General features: G+C 40.3%; 1 protein-coding gene across 1 annotated transcript in view; it reads right to left on the bottom strand.

Annotated features, from left to right (window-relative positions):
- zgc:101566 (uncharacterized protein LOC449823 homolog) overlaps window positions 1-20,273 on the bottom strand; it is a 268,851-nt gene that overhangs the window by 231,261 nt on the left and 17,317 nt on the right. The window contains exon 2 of the mRNA XM_041197003.1: window positions 19,675-19,783. Coding sequence (XP_041052937.1) covers window positions 19,675-19,783 — 109 coding nt within the window. The remainder of the gene's footprint in view (window positions 1-19,674; window positions 19,784-20,273) is intronic.

Here is a 20,273-nt window from a genome sequence, read left to right as displayed (position 1 = left end):
TTAAAAATAATGGAAATAGGTGGGAAAAAAAAAAATCTATATAAATTATTGGAAAAAAAGGGGGTATCAGAAAGTGGGTGGGGATGGAGGAGAGAGTTCATGATCTAAAATTGTTGTACTCAATATTCAGTCTGGAAGGCTGTAAAGTGCCTAGTGGGAAGATGAGGTGCTGTTCCTCCAGTTTGCGTTGAGCTTCACTGGAACAATGCAGCAGGCCAAGGACGGACATGTGGGCATGAGAGCAGGGTGGGGTGTTGAAATGGCAAGCGACAGGGAGGTTTGGGTCATGCTTGCGGACAGACCGCAGGTGTTCTGCAAAGCGGTCACCCAGTCTGCGTTTGGTCTCTCCGACGTAGAGGAAACCACATTGGGAGCAACGAATGCAGTAGACTAAATTGAGGGAAGCGCAAGTAAAATGCTGCTTCACTTGAAAGGAGTGTTTGGGCCCTTGGATGGTGAGTATAGTGCAAGTAAAGGGGCAGGTGTTGCACGGGAAGGTGCCATAGGAGGGGATTGAGGAGTAGGGGGTGATGGTGGAGTGGAACAGGGTGTCCCGGAAGGAACGATCTCTGCGGAATGCCGCGGGGGGGTTTGGGGGGGGGGGGGGGGGGGGTGAAGGGAAGATATGTTTGGTGGTGGCATCATGCTGGAGTTGGCGGAAATGGCAGAGGATGATCCTTTGAATGCGGAGGCTGGTGGGGTGATCAGTGAGGACAAGGGGGACCCTATCATGTTTCTGGGAGGGAGGAGAAGGTGTGAGGGCAGATGCGCGGGAGATGGGCTGGACACAGTTGAGGGCCCTGTCAACCACCGTGGGTGGAAAACCTCGGTTAAGGAAGAAAGAGGACATGTCAGAGGAACTGTTTTTGAAAGTGGCATCATCAGAACAGATGCGACAGAGGCGAAGGAACTGAGAGAATGGGATGGAGTCCTCACAGGAAGCGGGGTGTGAGGAGCTGTAGCCGAGGTAGCTGTGGGAATAGGTAGGCTTGTAATGGATATTGGTGGACAGTCTATCACCAGAGATTGAGACAGAGAGGTCAAGGAAGGGAAGGGAAGTTTCAGAGATGGACCATGTGAAAATGATGGAGGGGTGGAAATTGGAAGCAAAATTAATAAGTTTTTCCAGGGCTAGACGAGACCATGAAGCAGCACCGAAGCAATCATCAATGTACCAGAGAAAGAGTTGCGGGAGGGGGCCGGAGTAGGACTAGAACAAGGAATGTTCCAATACCCCATAAAGAGACAGGCATAACTGGGGCCCATGCGGGTACCCATTGCTACACCTTTTATTTGGAGGAAGTGAGCGGAGTTAAAGGAGAAATTGTTCAGTGTGAGAACAAGTTCAGCCAGACGGAGGAGAGTAGTGGTGGATGGGGATTGTTCAGGCCTCTGTTCGAGGAAAAGGTGGAGAGCCATCAGACCATCCTGATGGGGGACGGAGGTGTAGAGGGATTGGACGTCCATGGTGAAGAGGAGGCGGCTGGGGCCAGGGATCTGGAAATTGTTGATATGATGTAGGGTGTCAGAGGAATCACAGATGTAGGTGGGAAGGGACTGGACAAGGGGAGAGAGAACGGAGTCAAGATAGCAAGAAATGAGTTCCGTGGGGCAGGAACAGGCTGACACGATCGGTCTGCCGGGACAGTCCTGTTTGTGGATTTTGGGTAGGAGGTAGAAACGGGCCATCCAAGGTTGGGAGACTACCAGGTTGGAAGCTGTGGAAGGAAGATCTCCAGAGGAGATCTTTCAAAAGGGAATTGGACCACTATCTGAAAAGGAAACATTTCAGGGCTACAAGGAAAAGGCAGAGGAGTGGCACTAGGTGAATTTCTCCTTCAGAGGGTCAGCACAGAAATGATGGCCCAAATGGCCTCCTCTGTGCTGCAACCATTCAATGCTTGAGGTTCTGTAACTTTTGTCCAAGAAGGGCAATTTTGCCAGAAGATGGCCCAGGACCATATGTAGCTTTTGATGTTTTTATTTAAATAAATCAATCATTTTGGTGCTCAGTTTATAGTGTTAAAAAAAGACATTTCAGATGATAAAATGCTTTAAGAGGGCGATGTCAAGTTACAAACAGTTCACAAAGAGTAAGTGAGCTACACACAACCTTAAATGAGACAAAATTCCTCTGGGTTTCTCAAGTTCCTTTTTCTCCCCACTTTCATAAAAGCCTTCTCACAAACATCCTTTGCAGCCCTGACTTCAATTTCACATCCTTACTTCCCCCCCTTTTTCTTCATAATCAGGGTCCACCCTATCCCTTTTCTCCTTAATTAGATAATGCATTTTAGGGTGTCTAGCTGCATATTATGTAAATGCAAGTTTAAAGAAAAAGTAATCGAGTGCTTAAGTGCAAGTACAATATTACATTACTTAAACCACAGTCTAAGTTGCTCATTAAAAGAGTAATTGAGAAATGAAGTTTTAACCTACAAGGTGAAGACCATTAATCAAGAAAAATGAATCATGGTCATACTTGACAAGTAGGATAAAAAGGTAGTCATTATTCACCTATTGAGGTATTCTGCTCAGGGTAAATTAAGAATGCTGCTATAGAATCTGCTTCTTGTAACAGCGTGGAGTGTTCAAATTGCAATTTCCAAAACCACATTACATGAAATCTTTTCCTACCATTTTATGGTCAGTACAATTAATTTGGCACCTGCTGCTTTTCAGGCTCTGGAGCATTTTCACCCCTTTTGCTGATCAGCTAACGTTGCAATAATTCTCCTTCCCCATGTAACTTTACCTTCTAAAGGCTAGACGTTTCACACACACATCTGGTCCATCTATACTATGACTATGATTTAACTGTACAAATGATTTATTTGCTGCTCACCTCAGCAGTTGACTGGATCACTGATGATTGACACAAACTGCCTTTTGTGTACGTCACTCCAGCAGATTGCCTTGGAGTATATTTCTGTGAACACAAGGGCTCACCAATACCCAATGCTCTGTTGTGGGTCAGGCTGAAGTGTGGAGCGGCTGGGAGCCTGCACATCATCTGATAGATCAGGTATGCAGGACAGCACTTTTAGGTCACTTTTGAGCATAGCACTCAGCCATATTCCACATTCAAACCAGGACCCCATTATTTAATGCTGTGGAATTATCTTATAGCTGTAACACATTTTGAAAGACTTTTTTTTTCACTTCAATTATGTTGGAAATTAAAGCAGGGGAAGCTCTTTAGCACTCCCCACAGTTACGGGAGATAGCTTTCAACTTATAACTGTTCATCTGTTGAACATTAGGACAGGAGAGGCTATTCAGCCCAATGGGTCTGTTTTGCCATTCAACTACATTATGATTATTCTATTCCTCAAATTCATTTACGTGTCTTTAACCCTATCGCCATATTTGCACCTACTAAAAATCTGTTAATGTCAGTCTTGAAATTTTCATTTGACCCTGTATCCACAGGTATCCGGAAGAGAATTCTGGATTTTCACTATCTTTTGTGAAGAAGTGCTTCCATTATTTAAAGGCTGTATTTGATGACAATACATAGCGAATTTAATGGTAATAGTGAAAGACTATTATTGGAGATGAAACATAATGTAGTACAAACATGTAGTATATCAAGTTATGTGGGCTATATCATCAATACGGGTAGGAAAACAGTGCATGGGTAAGAAGTGCGCCCTCTGCAGTTGCTGCATCATACAACCTTCTGATTTTACTGCTAAATGGACTCACTCACATTTTAAGATTTATGCCTTATGAATGCCCCAAAGGAAATAGTTTCTCTGCATCTACTCAATTGAAACCTTTTATCACTTTAAATACCTCAATTAGAATATTCCAAAATCTTGTAAACTCAAGAAAACAAGCTAAGTTTATGCAACCTGTCTTCATAATTGAAACGTTCAGGCCTTGGTACCCTAACTAATGTCAAGTCCTGTTCACCCACCACTTCTGTCCTCTGACCCAGATTGTCCAGCAAGGCCTCACTCATCCTCATTTTCAAATCCTTTCATGGCTCCACTAAGCCCACCCCAAACCACCACCACTCCTCCCCACCCAATGTAACTGCTTCAAGTCCTACAACGTCAAGGATTTCTGTGCTCCTCCAATTCTGGCCTTTTGTGCATCCATGTTTGTTTTTTTAAAACTCCACTTTTAGCAGCTATGCCTTCATTTGCTCTGGAATTCCTTCGCTAAATCTTTCTCTTCTACTCTTTCATGACGCTCTTTCAAACCTACCTCTGACCAAGCTTTTGGTCCCTGTCCTAAATCATGTCAAAGTTTGTTCGATAATGCTCCTGTACAGCACCAAGAACTATTTTTTTCCTTCGTACGAACATACGAATGAGAAGTAGGCCACTCAGCCCATCGAGCATGCTCCACCACTCAATAAGATCATAGCTGATATGAATATAACCCCAACCACCATCTTGACAATCATTTGTAACTGAGATCAGTTACAATGAATACAAATCTTGCAACTAACATATTGCCCAGATCTCAAAGTGAATTCACCATTGAGTACACGCTGTAGATTTGTGTCCTGCAGCTTCTGATGCTCCATCTAGTGGGGGAATGTGTGCAGCTGTCAAGTGCTCAGAGGAATGCACACGTGCAGCAAATTTATTAGATAACTGTGCAAGAATTTAACATTTAAAGATAATAGCTGAATCACGTTCAAACATTTTACTTTAATACACAAATGCTACAAACATCAACAAAAGTTTGCAGCACGCAAGCAAAACTTACCCCAACCTTTTACTTTCTAATGATTTAACATTTAATCTCTACAGCCAGGAGTTGGAGGTCAGCAAAGCAAAAACACTTGGCACTGACCTCGAAGAAAGCTTTGCTGAGATCTCTAGCGATCTATGGTGAGAACTTTACTTCCCCGTGATGTTCAGCGAATAGCAGTGATCATTAATGGGACTTCCCAGTGTGGAACTGCAGCATTAAGCTGCCCAGGCAGCCAATCACATTGAAGTATTCTTACAGACAGTTATTTTTCAGGTAGCCAGCTACACTTAATTGAACAAAGTAACTTTTTTTTTAAAAAATGGTGTTTCTAATAGCAATGTGAGAATAGATAACAAGAAGTTCTCACCAAGTGAAGCTATGAGAAAAGTTTGGATAGGCTGGGGTTGTTTTCCTTGGAAACAGAAACAGAAACTAGGAGGAGTAGGCCATTCGGCCCTTCGAGCCTGCTCTACCATTCATTATGATCATGGCTGATCATCCAACTCAATAGCCTGCTCCCGCTTTCTCCCCATGCGCTTTGATCCCTTTCAGCCCAAGAGCTATATCTAACTCCTTCTTGAAAACATACAATGTTTTGGTCTCAACTACTCTGTGGTAACGAATTCCACAGGCTCACCTCTCTGGGTCAAGAAATTTCTCATCTTAGTCCTAAATGGTCTACCCCATATCCTCAGATTATGATCCCTAGTTCTAGACTCCCCCACCATCGGGAACATCCTTCCTGCATCTACCCTGTTAGAATTTTAAAGGTTTCTATGAGAGCCCCCCTCATTCTTCTGAACTCCAGTGAATGTAATCCTAATTGACTCAATCTCTCCTCATATGTCAGTCCCGCCATCCCAGGAATCAGTCGGGTAAACCTTCGCTGCACTCCCTCAAGTACATCCTTCCTCAGATAAGGAGACCAAAACTGCACACAGCGTTCCAGGTGTGGTCTCACCAAGGCCACCAATTGCAGCAAGACATCCCTGTTCCTATACTGAAATCCTCTGGCTATGAAGGCCAACATACCATTTGCCTTCTTTACCACCTGCATGCTTACCTTCAGTGACTGGTGTACAAGGACACCTTGGTCTTGTTGCACATTCCCCTCTCAGTTTATAGCCAGTCAGACAATCTGCCTTGCTGTTTTTGCTACCAAAATGGATAACCTCACATTTATCCTGCATCTGCCATGCACTTGCCCACTCACTCAGCTTGTCCAAATCACACTGAAGCATCTCTGAATCCTCCTCACAGCTCACCCTCCCACCCAGCTTTGTGCCATCTGCAAATTTGGAGATATTACATTTAGTTCCCTCATCTAAATTATTAATATATAGTGAATAACTGGGGTCCCAGCACCGATCCCTGCAGTATCCCATTAGTCACTGCCTGCCATTCGGAAAAAGACCATTTCTTCCTGCTCTTTGTTTCCTGCCTGTCAATCAATTTTCTATCTATCTCAATAAACTACCCCCAATCCCATGCGCTTTAATTTTACATGCCAGTCTCTTATGTGGGACTTTGTCGAAAGCCTTCTGAAAGTCCAAATAAACCACATGCACTAGCTCCCCCTCATCAACTCTACGAGTTACATCCTCGAAAAATTCCAGTCGATTTGTCAAGCATGATTTCCCTTTTGTAAATCCATTCTGACTGCCCGATTCTGCCACTGTTTGGAACAGTGAAGGTTGAGAAGGGACCTGATAGAGATGTGTAAGATTATGAGGGGCATAGATAGGGTGGATAGGAAGGCACTTTTTCCATTAGTAGAGGGGTCAATGACCAGGGGAGATAGATTGAAGGCAAGAGGTAGAAGGCAAAGAGGGGAGTCGAGGAGAAATTTCTTCGCCCAGAGGGTGGTGGGAGCCTGGAACTCACTGCCTGAAAGGGTGGCTGAGTCAGAAACTCTCGTAACGTTTTAGTTGTATTTAGATATTCACTTGCGTTGCCATAACCTGCAGGACTACGGGCCAAGTGCTGGAAAACGGGATTAGTGCCGTCAGATCTTTGTTGACTGGCGTGGACACGATGGGCCAAATGGCTTCCTTCTGTGCTACAGATGTCTACGAGTCTGAGCTGAATTCATTAACCGCTAGCTGGGGTGTGGGCATAACACACCTTGTTGCAAAGCTGTAAATGACAGGCTGCAACTTCAAGATCTCCACATTAATATGCACAAGTGCTAAATCCTGAATTCTCAGTCACGTTCAGGGTAATGATGGCAAATGCTGGTAATCAGTCATCAAATGCCCCTGCAGAATCCAGGCCTATGTCATTCAAATAGGGGACAACAGTCATTTGCTCCAACCAATCTTCCACACAAACAAAAACAGAATTTTAGGTTTAAGGTGAACCAGCTTATATTTCAACTCTTTCTTGGACTCGAACTCAAGTTCTGTCGAAGGGTCGTGAGGACTCGAAACGTCAACTCTTTTCTTCTCCGCCGATGCTGCCAGACCTGCTGAGTTTTTCCAGGTAATTCTGTTTTTGTTTTGGATTTCCAGCATCCGCAGTTTTTTTGTTTTTATTTCCACACAAACAGTTGTCCCAATCCAATGTACTTGTTTCCCTCCCATATCCCTTTAACGCCCTTCCATTCAACCATACATCTAAACTAATCCTGAATGTTGACAGTGACTGGAGCAGAAACCAGCTCCAGCATTGCATTACACAAGCCCAAATCTTCCTTGTAGAAAAGCTTCTGCTCTCTGCCCTAAATCTCTTGGATCTGATCTTATATACATATTCCCTTGTTCAAGACACCTCATACTCAGATGGTTTGAATGAACTCAGTACTCTAAAATTGCCCATTCATCATCTCTATTCTATCAGTAGCACAATTTTTCAGGTCTTCCTTTGTATTTATATTTCCTCAGAGCAAGCAGCATCCAAAAGAATCTACAATGTACCTTTTCTGTTGCCCCCAATCTCCTCCTTTACAGTTTGGAGATGCGTAAAGTACTTTTTCAGTAAAACATACTGTTACAGCTTTCAAGTCTACTTAAGACTCCTAGGAACAGCAGTCACTGACTCGCCCAGAAACACAATGCCTCACAGTCATGAGTATGCCTGCACTGTCTCATACCTAGTTGTATGATTACACAATCCAGGGGTGTAACAATGGGGACCCTGTTGTGGTCTGAACTGGATACCCTGTCATCATGCATATTTCTCCAAGCTTTCGAAGGACAGACTGATAAACACTAAGTGAAATGAGACGAGATATAAAATCAATCAGCTGTTTTATTTCAAGAACAAGTGAATGGACAGAGTCATTAACAAAGCAAATTCCACTTAATCTAAAATTTTCTGCTCAAACCAGTGCTTCTCAAACCAGTGCTTGTGGAAGACACACATCATCACAGCCAGGTTTATCGACATTAGTGCACCCATGCTGGAAGCAATCTCTTAAATCTGGCACGATGAGGAACTCAGAGGAGAATTCAAGGTCTGGCACAAAGGATGGATCAGATTAGGCCAGTTCCTCCATGGGGCAGATCAAGCCCTTCCGTCAACTAGTGAGATGAAGTTTTCAAGCAAGCTCTTAATACATGTTAAAAATATTCTCATAACTTTAGCACAAAAATTTTCTTGCTTCACTGCAAAAACTAATTATAAATGGTTGTTTGAATAGCAGTGAATGAACTGTGCAACTTCTTCCAAAACATTTGAAAGTTCATTATTTCTGCATTCAAATGTCTTTATTCCCCATGATATGAACTACAGCATGTTTAACTCCTAAGTTAGATCTTCATAATTACAATTCTATTTATAACAATAAATTTGACGAAAAACCTTTCACATTTACGTTTCATAAATCCAGCTGGGTAATGACTAGTTTTTAAAAACTGAAGTCAACCATTAAATAATTGCTTACATACAAATGATGTTTTAAACAGGCAGTGGAGACGATCCAAGCTACATGAAGATTACAAAATAACGTCTTGTGTTTTTGCAAAAAAATTCTGACAACAGTAAAATGTCTAGTCTCTGGGGCCATCTGGTGGATGAGCAATGTAATTTCATCCTAGTGCAAGAGTCACACACAAACAATGGATTGGATCTTGCAGGCCCAACAGCAGCAAATACTAAAGTTTGTCACAACTGCAGGTTGTAATGGCACCACAACCTCCAGGGAACCCACTCATACTCTAATCTGGAAGTTGCGATTTACCTGAAAAGGCCCACGAGGATGGTCCTGTTGGGACATGTCAACCCATAAACTTGGGTTGATTGTCTAGTGTTCACACAAGTATTTCCTTTGATTCATTTAGGGCTGCTTCAAGTAGGTGTAGAACCTGCTCAGAAGTGCAGCCCTTTAAATCTGAGTGTCAGAACTCTCTTGCACCACCCCACAGCAGGCCCCACTACCCCCACCTACCCATACTCCTGCTGATCCCGAAGAGCTGGGGTGTTGGGAGGAGGGTATGATCAAAAGTATATTAAAGAAAATATTTAAAATTAAAGAGACTTACCTGCCATTGAGCTGAAAGCAGACCTCAAGAGGTAGGTCTTCAACTCATGACATCGACAGCAGCATGGCTCTGCTGGAATTGCACCATTTCACTAGTCCTCCCCACACACCTCACCAGAGGATCCACACTACAGCCGTGAGAGCAAGCTCCTGCTGCAGCCTATGTAAAAGGCAAGAACATGCTTTTTACCTGCAGTCAGCTGTGCCACTGACTGCAAAATCCAGGCCACTAAATAAGATTGGCGTGATACAAGACATGTCATTACTAGGTCTATTTCCAGGCACATTGTTATAATATTGACCTTTACAGTTTTCCCCTCAGACCTTCCCTATGCTCAGCAAGTTAAAAAGGCACAAATGATTGTTGGTTCTTGATGCACAAGTTGAGCTTTCAGTCAACAGACTCTTTCAGCCAACAGGAACAAGTTGCAAGAACCAAACACTTGCAAGTAAGAAAGGTAAACCCGTAAAGCAGAGCTGGAAATCAAGATAGGGTGTTATGCAAACAGCCCATCTCGAGTTGGTAGTGTGGCGTTAGCTTGGTGGGATAAGAAGTGGACAAGGCCAGAATTCCATAGGTGCAGCTCAAAACAGCTGTATAATATAAAGAAAGCATCCTCCTTCCAAAACATTAGAGCTCTCAGCACAGTCAACAGTCCATACCCGAGTGCTGAAGGTCAAGCTTAACCATCTTGAAGTTTGCAGGGAAACCAGGTTATATTAATTGCTCATCATTTATTGTAATGCTGTAGAATAGTTGCTCAAGAACAATTCTGTTATTAGGCATATAATATATTAAACTCAGAATCATACACAAGCTATTGTTGAAAGGCTAATAACCTTGCACTGTGACAGCAACAATGGGAAGAAATCAACTAACACATTGTAATTACTGTAAAATGCAATTTATGACAGACAGCCACTGAATGATTTGGCGCCACCCAAATATACTTAATCCGGCATTTTTCTGAGTCTGAAAAGGGGAAATGAGAAACTTGCACGTTCCTAACGTGAATGTGTTTCTTTGGAAAGTACTACTAGATGTTTTATGTGGAATTAGCCGAGCCTACATGAGTGTTCCTCATGCATGTTATTAGTGAATGACTATGGAAAGAAGTTTGTCCATGATTGCTCCAGAGGTGGTGAAGTTTGAGACTTTGGATTGCTTCCTGGAGAGAAAACATTTCCTCACCCATTAGATAAATGAATATCACCATTATGTAAATAAATCTCCACACAACTCAAACACCCACCTATTTATACAACTAATAAGTTCTCAGGAAAAAAAGGCAACTGCTGCAATCCACTTTGAAAGCTGACCATTTGAAATCTTCATTTGGTGCACAGTTCATTCAGTCAACAGTCCTTCTGCAGAGAAAGCCAATTTCAAACCAACCCAAACACTGCCACAAGTTAATTTTGTTTTTAGAATTAGCTGAGGTTTTGCACACAAAGAAAGCAGCGTTATTTTGCAGAGTCCTAAAAATTAATCCTCTGCAATTGTGTTCATTTTCTGTTGGAAGGAGCAAGGCTCATGAACAGCAAGTCCTAGCACATCCCAAATGCCAGTTTTGCTGTCAATTGCAGAACTTTCCCCATTCTGGCTTGCTAGCTTCAGTTTGCTCAGCTAATAGCTGATGGTGCTGGCTACCTACATGAACTCGGTCAGACAAAGGCACAGTCTCCAAAAGAAGACGCCATTGAAAAGCATTTCAAAACAAATTATATAACTAAATTTAATTATTTGTGTATTTTACAAGTTGATTTCTCTCCATTATATTTCCAGACACAAGATCTCATCTTGGGGGTTCTAAGGGTTTTCAATGTTTGGAATGATTTGATTGGTTCTCCATTTGATCCTTGCATTTGGTAGCTGTTGCTCTGAAATTGCTTGAAGTTTCTGCAACTTTCATTCCGGGCAAATATGAATTATTGGCACAGTCCAACATGCTGTGTTGCTTTAAGAATACAAAATTTAAGCCAATCGATTGCAAACTATTAATATTCAAAGGCCTGACAAGTATAACAAAAACATGCTGGGTGAAACATCAGATATCCCATTGCAAGTAAAATTTTTTTTCCAAAAATATACTTTATCCATAAATATGCAAAGGTACATTACTTAACAGTTCAATGTTAACATTACATAAAATGCAAAGCACATTAGTCTCTTTCAATACAGTATTGACATGCAGATGCTTCACTATACTTACAATTATTCTCTGGCACATACAGCTCAAGGGGTCCATGGCAAGTTGAGTGATGTGTTATTTTAGAACAGAAGTGTTGTGCCATTTAGTGCACAACGAATTCTGTTGCTAAAGTGAAATGGTGCTTCTCCAAGATGACAAAGCACAACTGTTAAGTAAACATGGTAAGGAGCTTAACTGCTCTTCAGGCTGCTAGTCAGAGCCCACAGGCTGAAATGTCTAGCTTTTTTAAAAATTAAAGTTTACTTGCTAAAAGCAGCAAAGCAGCATACTGAAATTCTGGCCTATGTCGTAACGTGCTGGACAACTTCTCTGTACATTCCAAATCACTAACCTTTATTTTTGTTTAAACGTACACGTGTTAGAACACAGCAGATGAAGTGGGACACACAAAGGTATGCATTAGATATCCTTTTATTATTAGTTGATTTCCCGCAGCATTCGACAAGTAAGATGTGAAAATACATGTTAAAATGAAAATAAGTTTAGTTGCAGTGTAGTAGTCACTTCCCGAGTTACATAACTGCCGTGAGCATATTTTTATTTTAAAAAAGTGATCAAATATACAGATTATTTAAATGTGATAAATAATTTAATCATAAGACGCAGGTAGTAAGTTAGTTAATTGTTGTTGCAATTTGTGAATCCGACCAATGGGACAGAAATTCTGGCCAGACAGTGGAATGGTACCAAGTTAAACAATTGAAGCTCATTTAGAAATATATGTTCATAGCACAAAGTCAGTTGGTCCATTGTGACTGTGCTGTCTCTTTGCTAAAGCCATCCGAAACTAATCCTATTGCCGTTTCAAATATTTATCCAAATTTTTTCCTTTAAAAGCTACAGTGGTCTCTGCCCTGTGGCAACATATTTCATGCTCCAACAATTTTCACTACATAATTCATTTTCTCCTAACCTCTTGCTTCACTGCAAGGAAGCAAATTAACATCACCCTCACCCCACCAAAGTCTTTTTCCATTCACTCCATTAAAATTCCTCAATTTTAAAACTGATTAAATCTCTCAGCCCACTGTTCCAACGCAAAGCAGCCCAAATTATTTCAAGTCTATATTCATAACTGATGCATGATTACAGGGGTGAGAAACTGTGGCGATTTTACTGTATCCTCAGCAGGTCTGGCAGCATTGGTGGAGATGAGGAGAGTTGAAGTTTTGAGTCCTCATGACCCTTCCACAGAACTGAGCGAATATAAGGAGAGGGGTGAAATATAAACTGGTTTAAGGTGGGGGGGGGGGGAGGAAGAGAAAAGTGTGGTGGTGGGGGGGTGAGGGGTGTGGTTGTAGGGACAAGCAAGTTCCTATCACTGCTTGCTTGTCCCTACAACCACACCACCCCTCTCATTTCTCCACTCCCCCCCCCCCCCGCCCAACCACCCCCTCCACCTTAAACCAGCTTATATTTCACCCCTCTCCTTATATTCGCTCAGTTCTGTGGAAGGGTCACGAGGACTCGAAAAGTCAACTTTTGTCTTCTCCGCTGATGCTGCCGGACCTGCTGAGTTTTTCCAGGTAATCCTGTTTTGGTTTTGGATTTCCAGCATCCGCAGTTTTTTGTTTTTATTACTGTATCCTCTACAGTTCTAACATCCTTCCTCTAATAGGGTTTCCAAAACTATAAAAACTGTGACTTAAATATTTTCTCTCAAACTTATGACCTCTTTCCATGCATTCACTATAGAATCATCGAATAGTCCAGCACACTTGGCATCCATTCAGCCCTGCTCTTTCAAAGAGCAATTCAGTTAGTTCCACACCCCCACTCTTTCCCCATATCACAGCAACTTTTTCTCTTTCAAGCGTTTATCCAATTTCCTTTTGAACACTACTGAATCTGTACTAACACCCTATCAGGCAGTGCATTCAAAATCCTAATCACTTGCTGCATAACAAAGTTTTCCACATTGCTTATGGTTCTTTCGTCAATCACTTTAAATCTGTGTCCACTGTTATCAACTCTTCAGCCAACTGAAATAATTTCTCTTTACTAATTCCATTTAAACACTTAACTTCCATCAAATCTCCCATTAGCCCACTCCACTCTAAGGAGAGCAACCTCAGCATCTCCAGTCTTTTGACAACTGAAATCCCTCACCCCGAGAACCATTCTAGTACATCTCTTCTGTACCCTCTCAAGTCTTCACACCACTCCATTCCTAAGGTGCGGTGCCCAGAGTCAGACACAATTATCCAATTGGGCTCAAACTAGTGTTCTCTATACAAGAACTGCTTCTCCAATCATAAGAATAAAAGTTATGCACTAACATACCACAGCACTGTTCAAAACATTGTAAAGTTTTGTTTAATTTATTATGTGAGAAGAAAGAGTTAAAGATAGCTCCAAAACAGCAGAGGCTCTGATAGAAGTGGAGAAGGATCTTCAGTTCATTATGACATGTGTGGCAGAACAATTATACAGAAGAGACAAATTAAAAGCCAATATGGGTGTTAGCAAGACCTACACACTATGACTTGCATATACAAGTATTCAGCAGCATTTTGTGCCTTCTGCTGTATATACACCAAAGAGCAGTTCAAAGCCTCAAAGTTTAGCAACTGCTTTTACGACTGTACATATATAAAAAAAACTACAAATTTTGAGCAACAGCTCATTGGATGCACAAACATTCCCATCACAAACCAGACACCAACAGGGTAGCTAAGGGATTGGCAATTAAAGAAAGCATTTTGCTTCTATTGTGTCATTCTTTTCTGGTTCACCATGAAATTAGTGGAATATTGAAAATTTATATCTACAGCCACCACAGCTTGCCTACACTTGAATACAAATGACACTTTAGTTTTTGCCCTCAGGATCTGTACCAAGCTTGGATTAATAGCTCACCAAATGTGAACTGCACTGCTGTATTTAATGATATTGTACATCTATGTTACAGAACAAAAACAAACATTAAGTAGCAAGTGTGCATCCATATATAACCAGGTAACAGGATAGTATGTGAATCTCAAAGCTTGCACGCATACTGATGCTAGAGGAATTCAGCTTTGTCTAAACACACTGTCTGAAGCTGCAGACCATAATAGTACAACTTAAGTGAAAACTGGGGAACAAGATGGTGACTAACAAATGCAATGGCTTTGATAATTCCAAGGTTTAACTGAAGGAAATTCTGGATTTGCTTCCTTTTCTTTCCTTCTCTGCTACTGCTCTGCCTCATCATTAAGAAGTTTGGACTCAAAGCGTGGTACATCTTCACTGACAATTTGTCGCCATTTTGAACCATTGGCAAGCTCCTGTCAGTCATTAACATCAATGCTGCTAAGTTTCAAGGAGAGTTTCAGAGGGTCTCTGAAGCATTTTCTTTGTCCTCCTCTGGAACACTAACCATCTGAGAGTTGAGAAAGCAGGATCTGGTGGGAGTGCTGCTTTTCAGCCTTCAGGACACAGCCTCCAGTCCACTGCAGTTAAAAATAAATCCTCCGCTCTAAAACACCTGCAATGTAATTTCACACGTTCTTGCTGCATCTTTGGTTGTATCCAACTAGTTCTTTATTGCAGTTATCACAACATCTCAAGAGTCGAGGTGTCAGAACTGTCTAATATATTGGCTTGACAAGCTAAAATTCCCTGATGACATTGCTTGCTTAATAGCATACAGTCAATAGAAAGGCTGAATAATGGAACATTTGCAATCATGGGCAATAGGGGAATTTCTAGTAAAGCCCCATGTAACCCATATGAAGCATTTTAGAAACAATTATGTCTATGACATTGGAAAAGTAAACCACAAACAGTCATTAAATGTGGCTATTTTAGGAAGATGGCTTATTTAACAGGACTGCAATCCTGACAATTCAATAAACTATTGGCATATTGAGGGGAAGGCAGTGGCATAGTGGTGCTGTCACTAGACTAGTATTTCAGAGACTCAGCTCTGGGTCTGCTCTGGGGACCTGGGTTTGAATCCCACCACAATAAATGGTGAAAGTTAAATTCAATAAAAATCTGGAATTGAAAAGTCTATTGATGATCATGAAACCATTGCCGATTGTTGTACAAACCCATCTGGCTCACTAACGTCCTTTAGGGAAGGAAATCTGTCGTCTTTACCTGGCCTGGACTTCATGTGACTCCAGACCCATAGCAATGTGGTTGACTCTTAAAAAATTAGGGATGGGCAATAAATGCTAGCCAGTGACGCCCACATCCCTTGAACAAGTAAGTAAATAAACCCCACTTTTCCATCACTATTCACGAGTACTCATTGCCAAATTCTGTCTCACCTATACCAATGATGATTTTAAATCTCTTTATTTTACATTTTCAAAGCTGGGCTATCTCCAATTTTACAAAAAGTAGCCTGGACTGAAATCAAGAATGAGGGGGAAATTTGTCATTTAAAAAGAACAGCATTGTGGAGTGCAGCAAAAGCCTGTACTTCTTATTTCAATTCTGACAGCCCTAATTTTGGCTCAAAGTATAAGTGTCAAAGCCACAGAAAGAACAACTGGATAGGGGGCAAGCAGCAGACATTTGCATTGACTGAAGTTTACGAAGGTTGGGGAATTGGGAGGCCAGCCAAAAGAACATTGCAACAGTTGAGCCAGGAGGGAAAAGAGAATGGATGAGGGCTTCAGTATCAGATGGACTGCAGCAAAGTGGAAGATGACAATATTATTCAGATGGAAGTTAATGGCTTTTGCAATGAAAAAAATATAGAATCATGGAATGATGCAGTACAGAAAGGGGCAACTGGGCCCAGGGTCAAAACAGTATACATTAAAATCTGCATTTGAGAATGCTTGAGAGAATTTTCAATACTGTCTTTTTTGTTCATTTACATCCCCTCATTTCCAATTTTTAAGAAGAATTCAGTATGATCCAACGTTCTTTCCATTTGCAGACAATCTGGTTTAGCCAGAGACAGTGAATTGAATTTTTTTTTGTGGGGTGGTAGCTACCGAAAGCAGTGAGCGAGCAAGGGAGGGAAATTATCTAAATAATTTCAGTTACTTGTTTCAACTTAGCTAAATGATCTAAAATAAATCCTAGTTTTTGAATTGGCTCTCTTTATACATTTTATTCACATTACCCAGGAACTTAAATTATCACAGAGCTCCTCTAATCCACCTTAATATTTGGTTGTAACTTCATGTTTCACATTTTCTATTCTAATATATTAATGCAGTCAAAAATCATATGGTGATTAATGAGGCTACAGGTAATTTTTTAATGCAGTTTCAAGATGATTGTAACTACTCAGGAAAGTGGGCTTCCGGTAGGGGAATGTACTACAAATCAAACAACTTGTTTCAGTCACTTACAAGATGCAAATTTTAAAGTTGCACAGCTGTAAATGTCAGATTGGGGAGAGACTGCCTGGAGTAGAGGGGTTTGGCCACAATCTGTGCATCCAGATCACCAAATGACTGCCTCATGTTACCTTTGCACAGGTCACCTGTATCTCTGCTCAGCAGGAGAAAAGCAAACCGTGTTAAAAATTGGACACAAAAGAAAATGATTGGTAGCCAAATCATAGTATGTTTACATACAGCACACCCATATTTATAGACACATTACATTGTATTATTGCCCTTGGCTGGCTCTGCATCCTGTTCAACCAGGATAAAGTTGTTTTTGTCTAACTAAAGGCCTGTTTTCCTGCTCCATTAGGCTAGCACATGCACAGCTAAAGCATAATGTAATCTAAATCTATTCAATAAATAAATGCATCTTTCTTATTTTGATTACAATTACATTCATAACACCCACTGACTGAACACTAAAGAAGCTCAATTCAAGTTTTACATAATTACAATAGAAAAGTTGGAACCAGCAATTGAAATAAACAAAAACAAAAATATTAAATTACAGAGCATAAAACAGATCACACAGTTAAACATATTTCCATAGCCTTAAATAAGTCTGAACGGCTCCTTAAATAAAGAGGCGGGTTTGGACCTTATAGCCATTAAAATAATCACTAACCGCCAAATAAAAATAAATTATTAAAAACTTTCAACGTAAAGGTGATATACAGAACTAATAGCACTGAGAAATAATAAGATTGAAAAGGTTCGAAATTTGAGGTTGCACTAAAATCACAATTAAACTATTGCATGATTTTTAGATTCTTTTCGTATTTTTGTTGTGCTTTGTGCCAAACACTACTCTCTCCTATTAAGCAGAGTGCATCGTATGCACCATTTGGTAATGTAACATGCCCAGAGCCACGTTACTGTACTTTGCTTACTATTTCTGACACAAGCCCTCTCTCATGATCTCCAAGACTTAAAGCAGAATAATATAAAACTATGACTTGGCTTTAACTACAAAAAGAGGTAAATTAATAATCTTAGCAGTCAGAAAGGCAATACTGCAGCATTTCTTAAATATTCAATTAAGGCTTTCTCCTCAAATACAGAAAGTACACAAATATTTCAATTTTATAAACTCTAAACCTGGCTGAGTCTTGGTAACATTAATATGGGGATTTATGATGGTTTGTGGAATTTCATCACACATCTGTGTATGTTATGACGCGGCAGATGAGGCGCAAGGCTGATCAAATCCACAAGGGAAACTTGACCATGTGGTCACAATGGTTTAACAATTTGTATTTATTATAAGATGCATGCCCTGAATTCAGAAGTAGTAAGTCCACCAAGGCTTCAGAGATTTTAGAAAACTAAATTAAACATTTATTAACAAGAGAAAAGATTTCAAGCACGCACGTATGTCTACAAATTACTACAACTCTTAATCTAGCTTCTAGTTACATCCCCAATGGTAAGCAGTAGGCAACAGTAAAAATTAGATTCAAACAGATCCAGGCAAGTCAATACAGTACTCTGGACAGTAGAATTCAAAGTGGCTTCTCCCAGCTTCGGTTTCTGTAGATAGCAGCTTAATGCACAAATACTGGAGGCTTTTCACACTTCTGGTAGATCTCACAATGCCTTCCCTGACACACAGCCTCAATCGTTTATTTATGTTTCTCCCTTTTAATGTAAATCCCATTGTTCCCATGTGTCTTTGGAACCTTACCTTTCATAATATAAACCTTTTCATGGTGCTATTATCAGTGATCTTTTGGAAAAATAAACATACTGCTTGGCCTAGCTTCTCTAGCTAGGTATAACATCCTATCATCTCTTTGAAATTCAAACTACCCTGATTTATCTAAAAATGCAAATTCCCCTTGCCTCATTCTAAATCTTCAGCCATGGTTACCTATTTAGCAATTCAAACCTAGCTTCTTTTGATAATTCAAAGCCTCCAGACCAGCTGTCTTCAATTCAATTAACACACACAAAGAAACTATCTAAACCCCGCTTACTTTTACAATATATCACAATAATATGAGAATTATTATATTTTCATGACAGCATAACACTATACAGCATATAAGGCAATGGCACCATTCCCCAAGACATACCACAGTTACCCTTGGAAGTTCAAAGATTTTTTTTCAAAATGTTTCTTCCAACATTCCATAGGAAAACAACAGATGCCTTCTATAGGGAGAAGAGCTTTATCAACTTAATTCCAGGATTTGTACAATTTCCTTCGAATGCAATAAAATCTATTTGCATGTATTAACAAGCCTTTTAAGTTAATTTGGTTGAGTTGACACCAAAACTATTAATAATAGGATGCAGTTTCTACTTGCTAAGCAATCAATCCATATTTGAATAATAATTATTTTGCACAGCAGACCCTAATGAGAGCACCCTAAAATTGGGAACCAAAATTAGAACAAAATATCAGATCTTAAATAGTTAAGTTTGATTTTAATGGTGACCAAACTCTTTTTAGTCCCATGTTCTGCATGTCTAGCTCACAAGTCATGAAACCATGGAAACAAAGCAGTTCTAATCTTGCAAAATAAATTTACCCGGACACTTCTCAACAAAATCAATTTACCCAGGCACTTCCCAATGTTAAATCTTCTTTGCTACAAATTGCAACTTAATTATAAAACTCAAACAATTACTGAAAATTAGTATACAAGTATTTGATTTTTCTTTGTTCTAAGTCAGAAACACACTGTTGTTTTCTCTCATTACAACCAAGATATATAATGCACCCCAACTCAACTGTGCAAGTTCTTAATTATTGCTGTAACATGCAACAAAGTATTATTCCAAGAGGTCCTGCCACATGAATCCATCTACAAAAAAAACAGCATAATTAAGTTATAATATGTACCAGCATTGCTCACTATCTTTCGCTCCAGTAAAGCAATATATTTTATGCAACATTTCTCCAGGGTAGTGGTTAAAATAGTACCTTCTGGGGGCTCCTCTTTAAGATAAGGTGGCACATCTTCATAAGTATTGTCTTTCACAGCTGTCAGATCAGTCATGCTTTCAGTTATTTGAGCTTGTCTATCTGGCCCCTGTTTGAAATAAAAACCCAAACGAGACAATATATCGTTAATATATAGAAAAGTGTTGGCTTGGACAAAAACTCAAAGCCTTTTTTCCCTAATGTCTCACAAACATTTTTTTTTTAAATGAAACGCCAAAAGATTCCCAAGTATTCCATGTTTAAACTATCTCTTGGAAGAATTACTCAATGAATATATACAAGATTGGGTCTCAAACTAGGTGGTGAGGACAGACTTGAGGGAACTGTTATGCCATTAGAGAAAGGATCAACATTCAACAAGAATTCACATTCTAATGAAGAGCAGCATCTGGTTTTGTGTTGAGTTGGTACCAACATCTACATTACAGGATAATACATCAAAAAATTAGCACTGAATATAGCAGACAGTGTTTTGTATGGAATATATGGCACAGCATTTCATCTTAAAGGGTACTGTTCAGGTCAGGGTTCTTAACATACTTCAAGTTTTGCCTGCGGGTCTCTGCATCTGCCCTAAC

This window comes from Carcharodon carcharias, chromosome 10 (assembly GCF_017639515.1).
Source record: "Carcharodon carcharias isolate sCarCar2 chromosome 10, sCarCar2.pri, whole genome shotgun sequence".
NCBI classification, from domain to species: Eukaryota; Metazoa; Chordata; class Chondrichthyes; order Lamniformes; family Lamnidae; genus Carcharodon; species Carcharodon carcharias.
The sequence above is the reverse complement of the archived record's forward strand: the minus strand, read 5'-3'. Positions and strand labels throughout refer to the sequence as shown.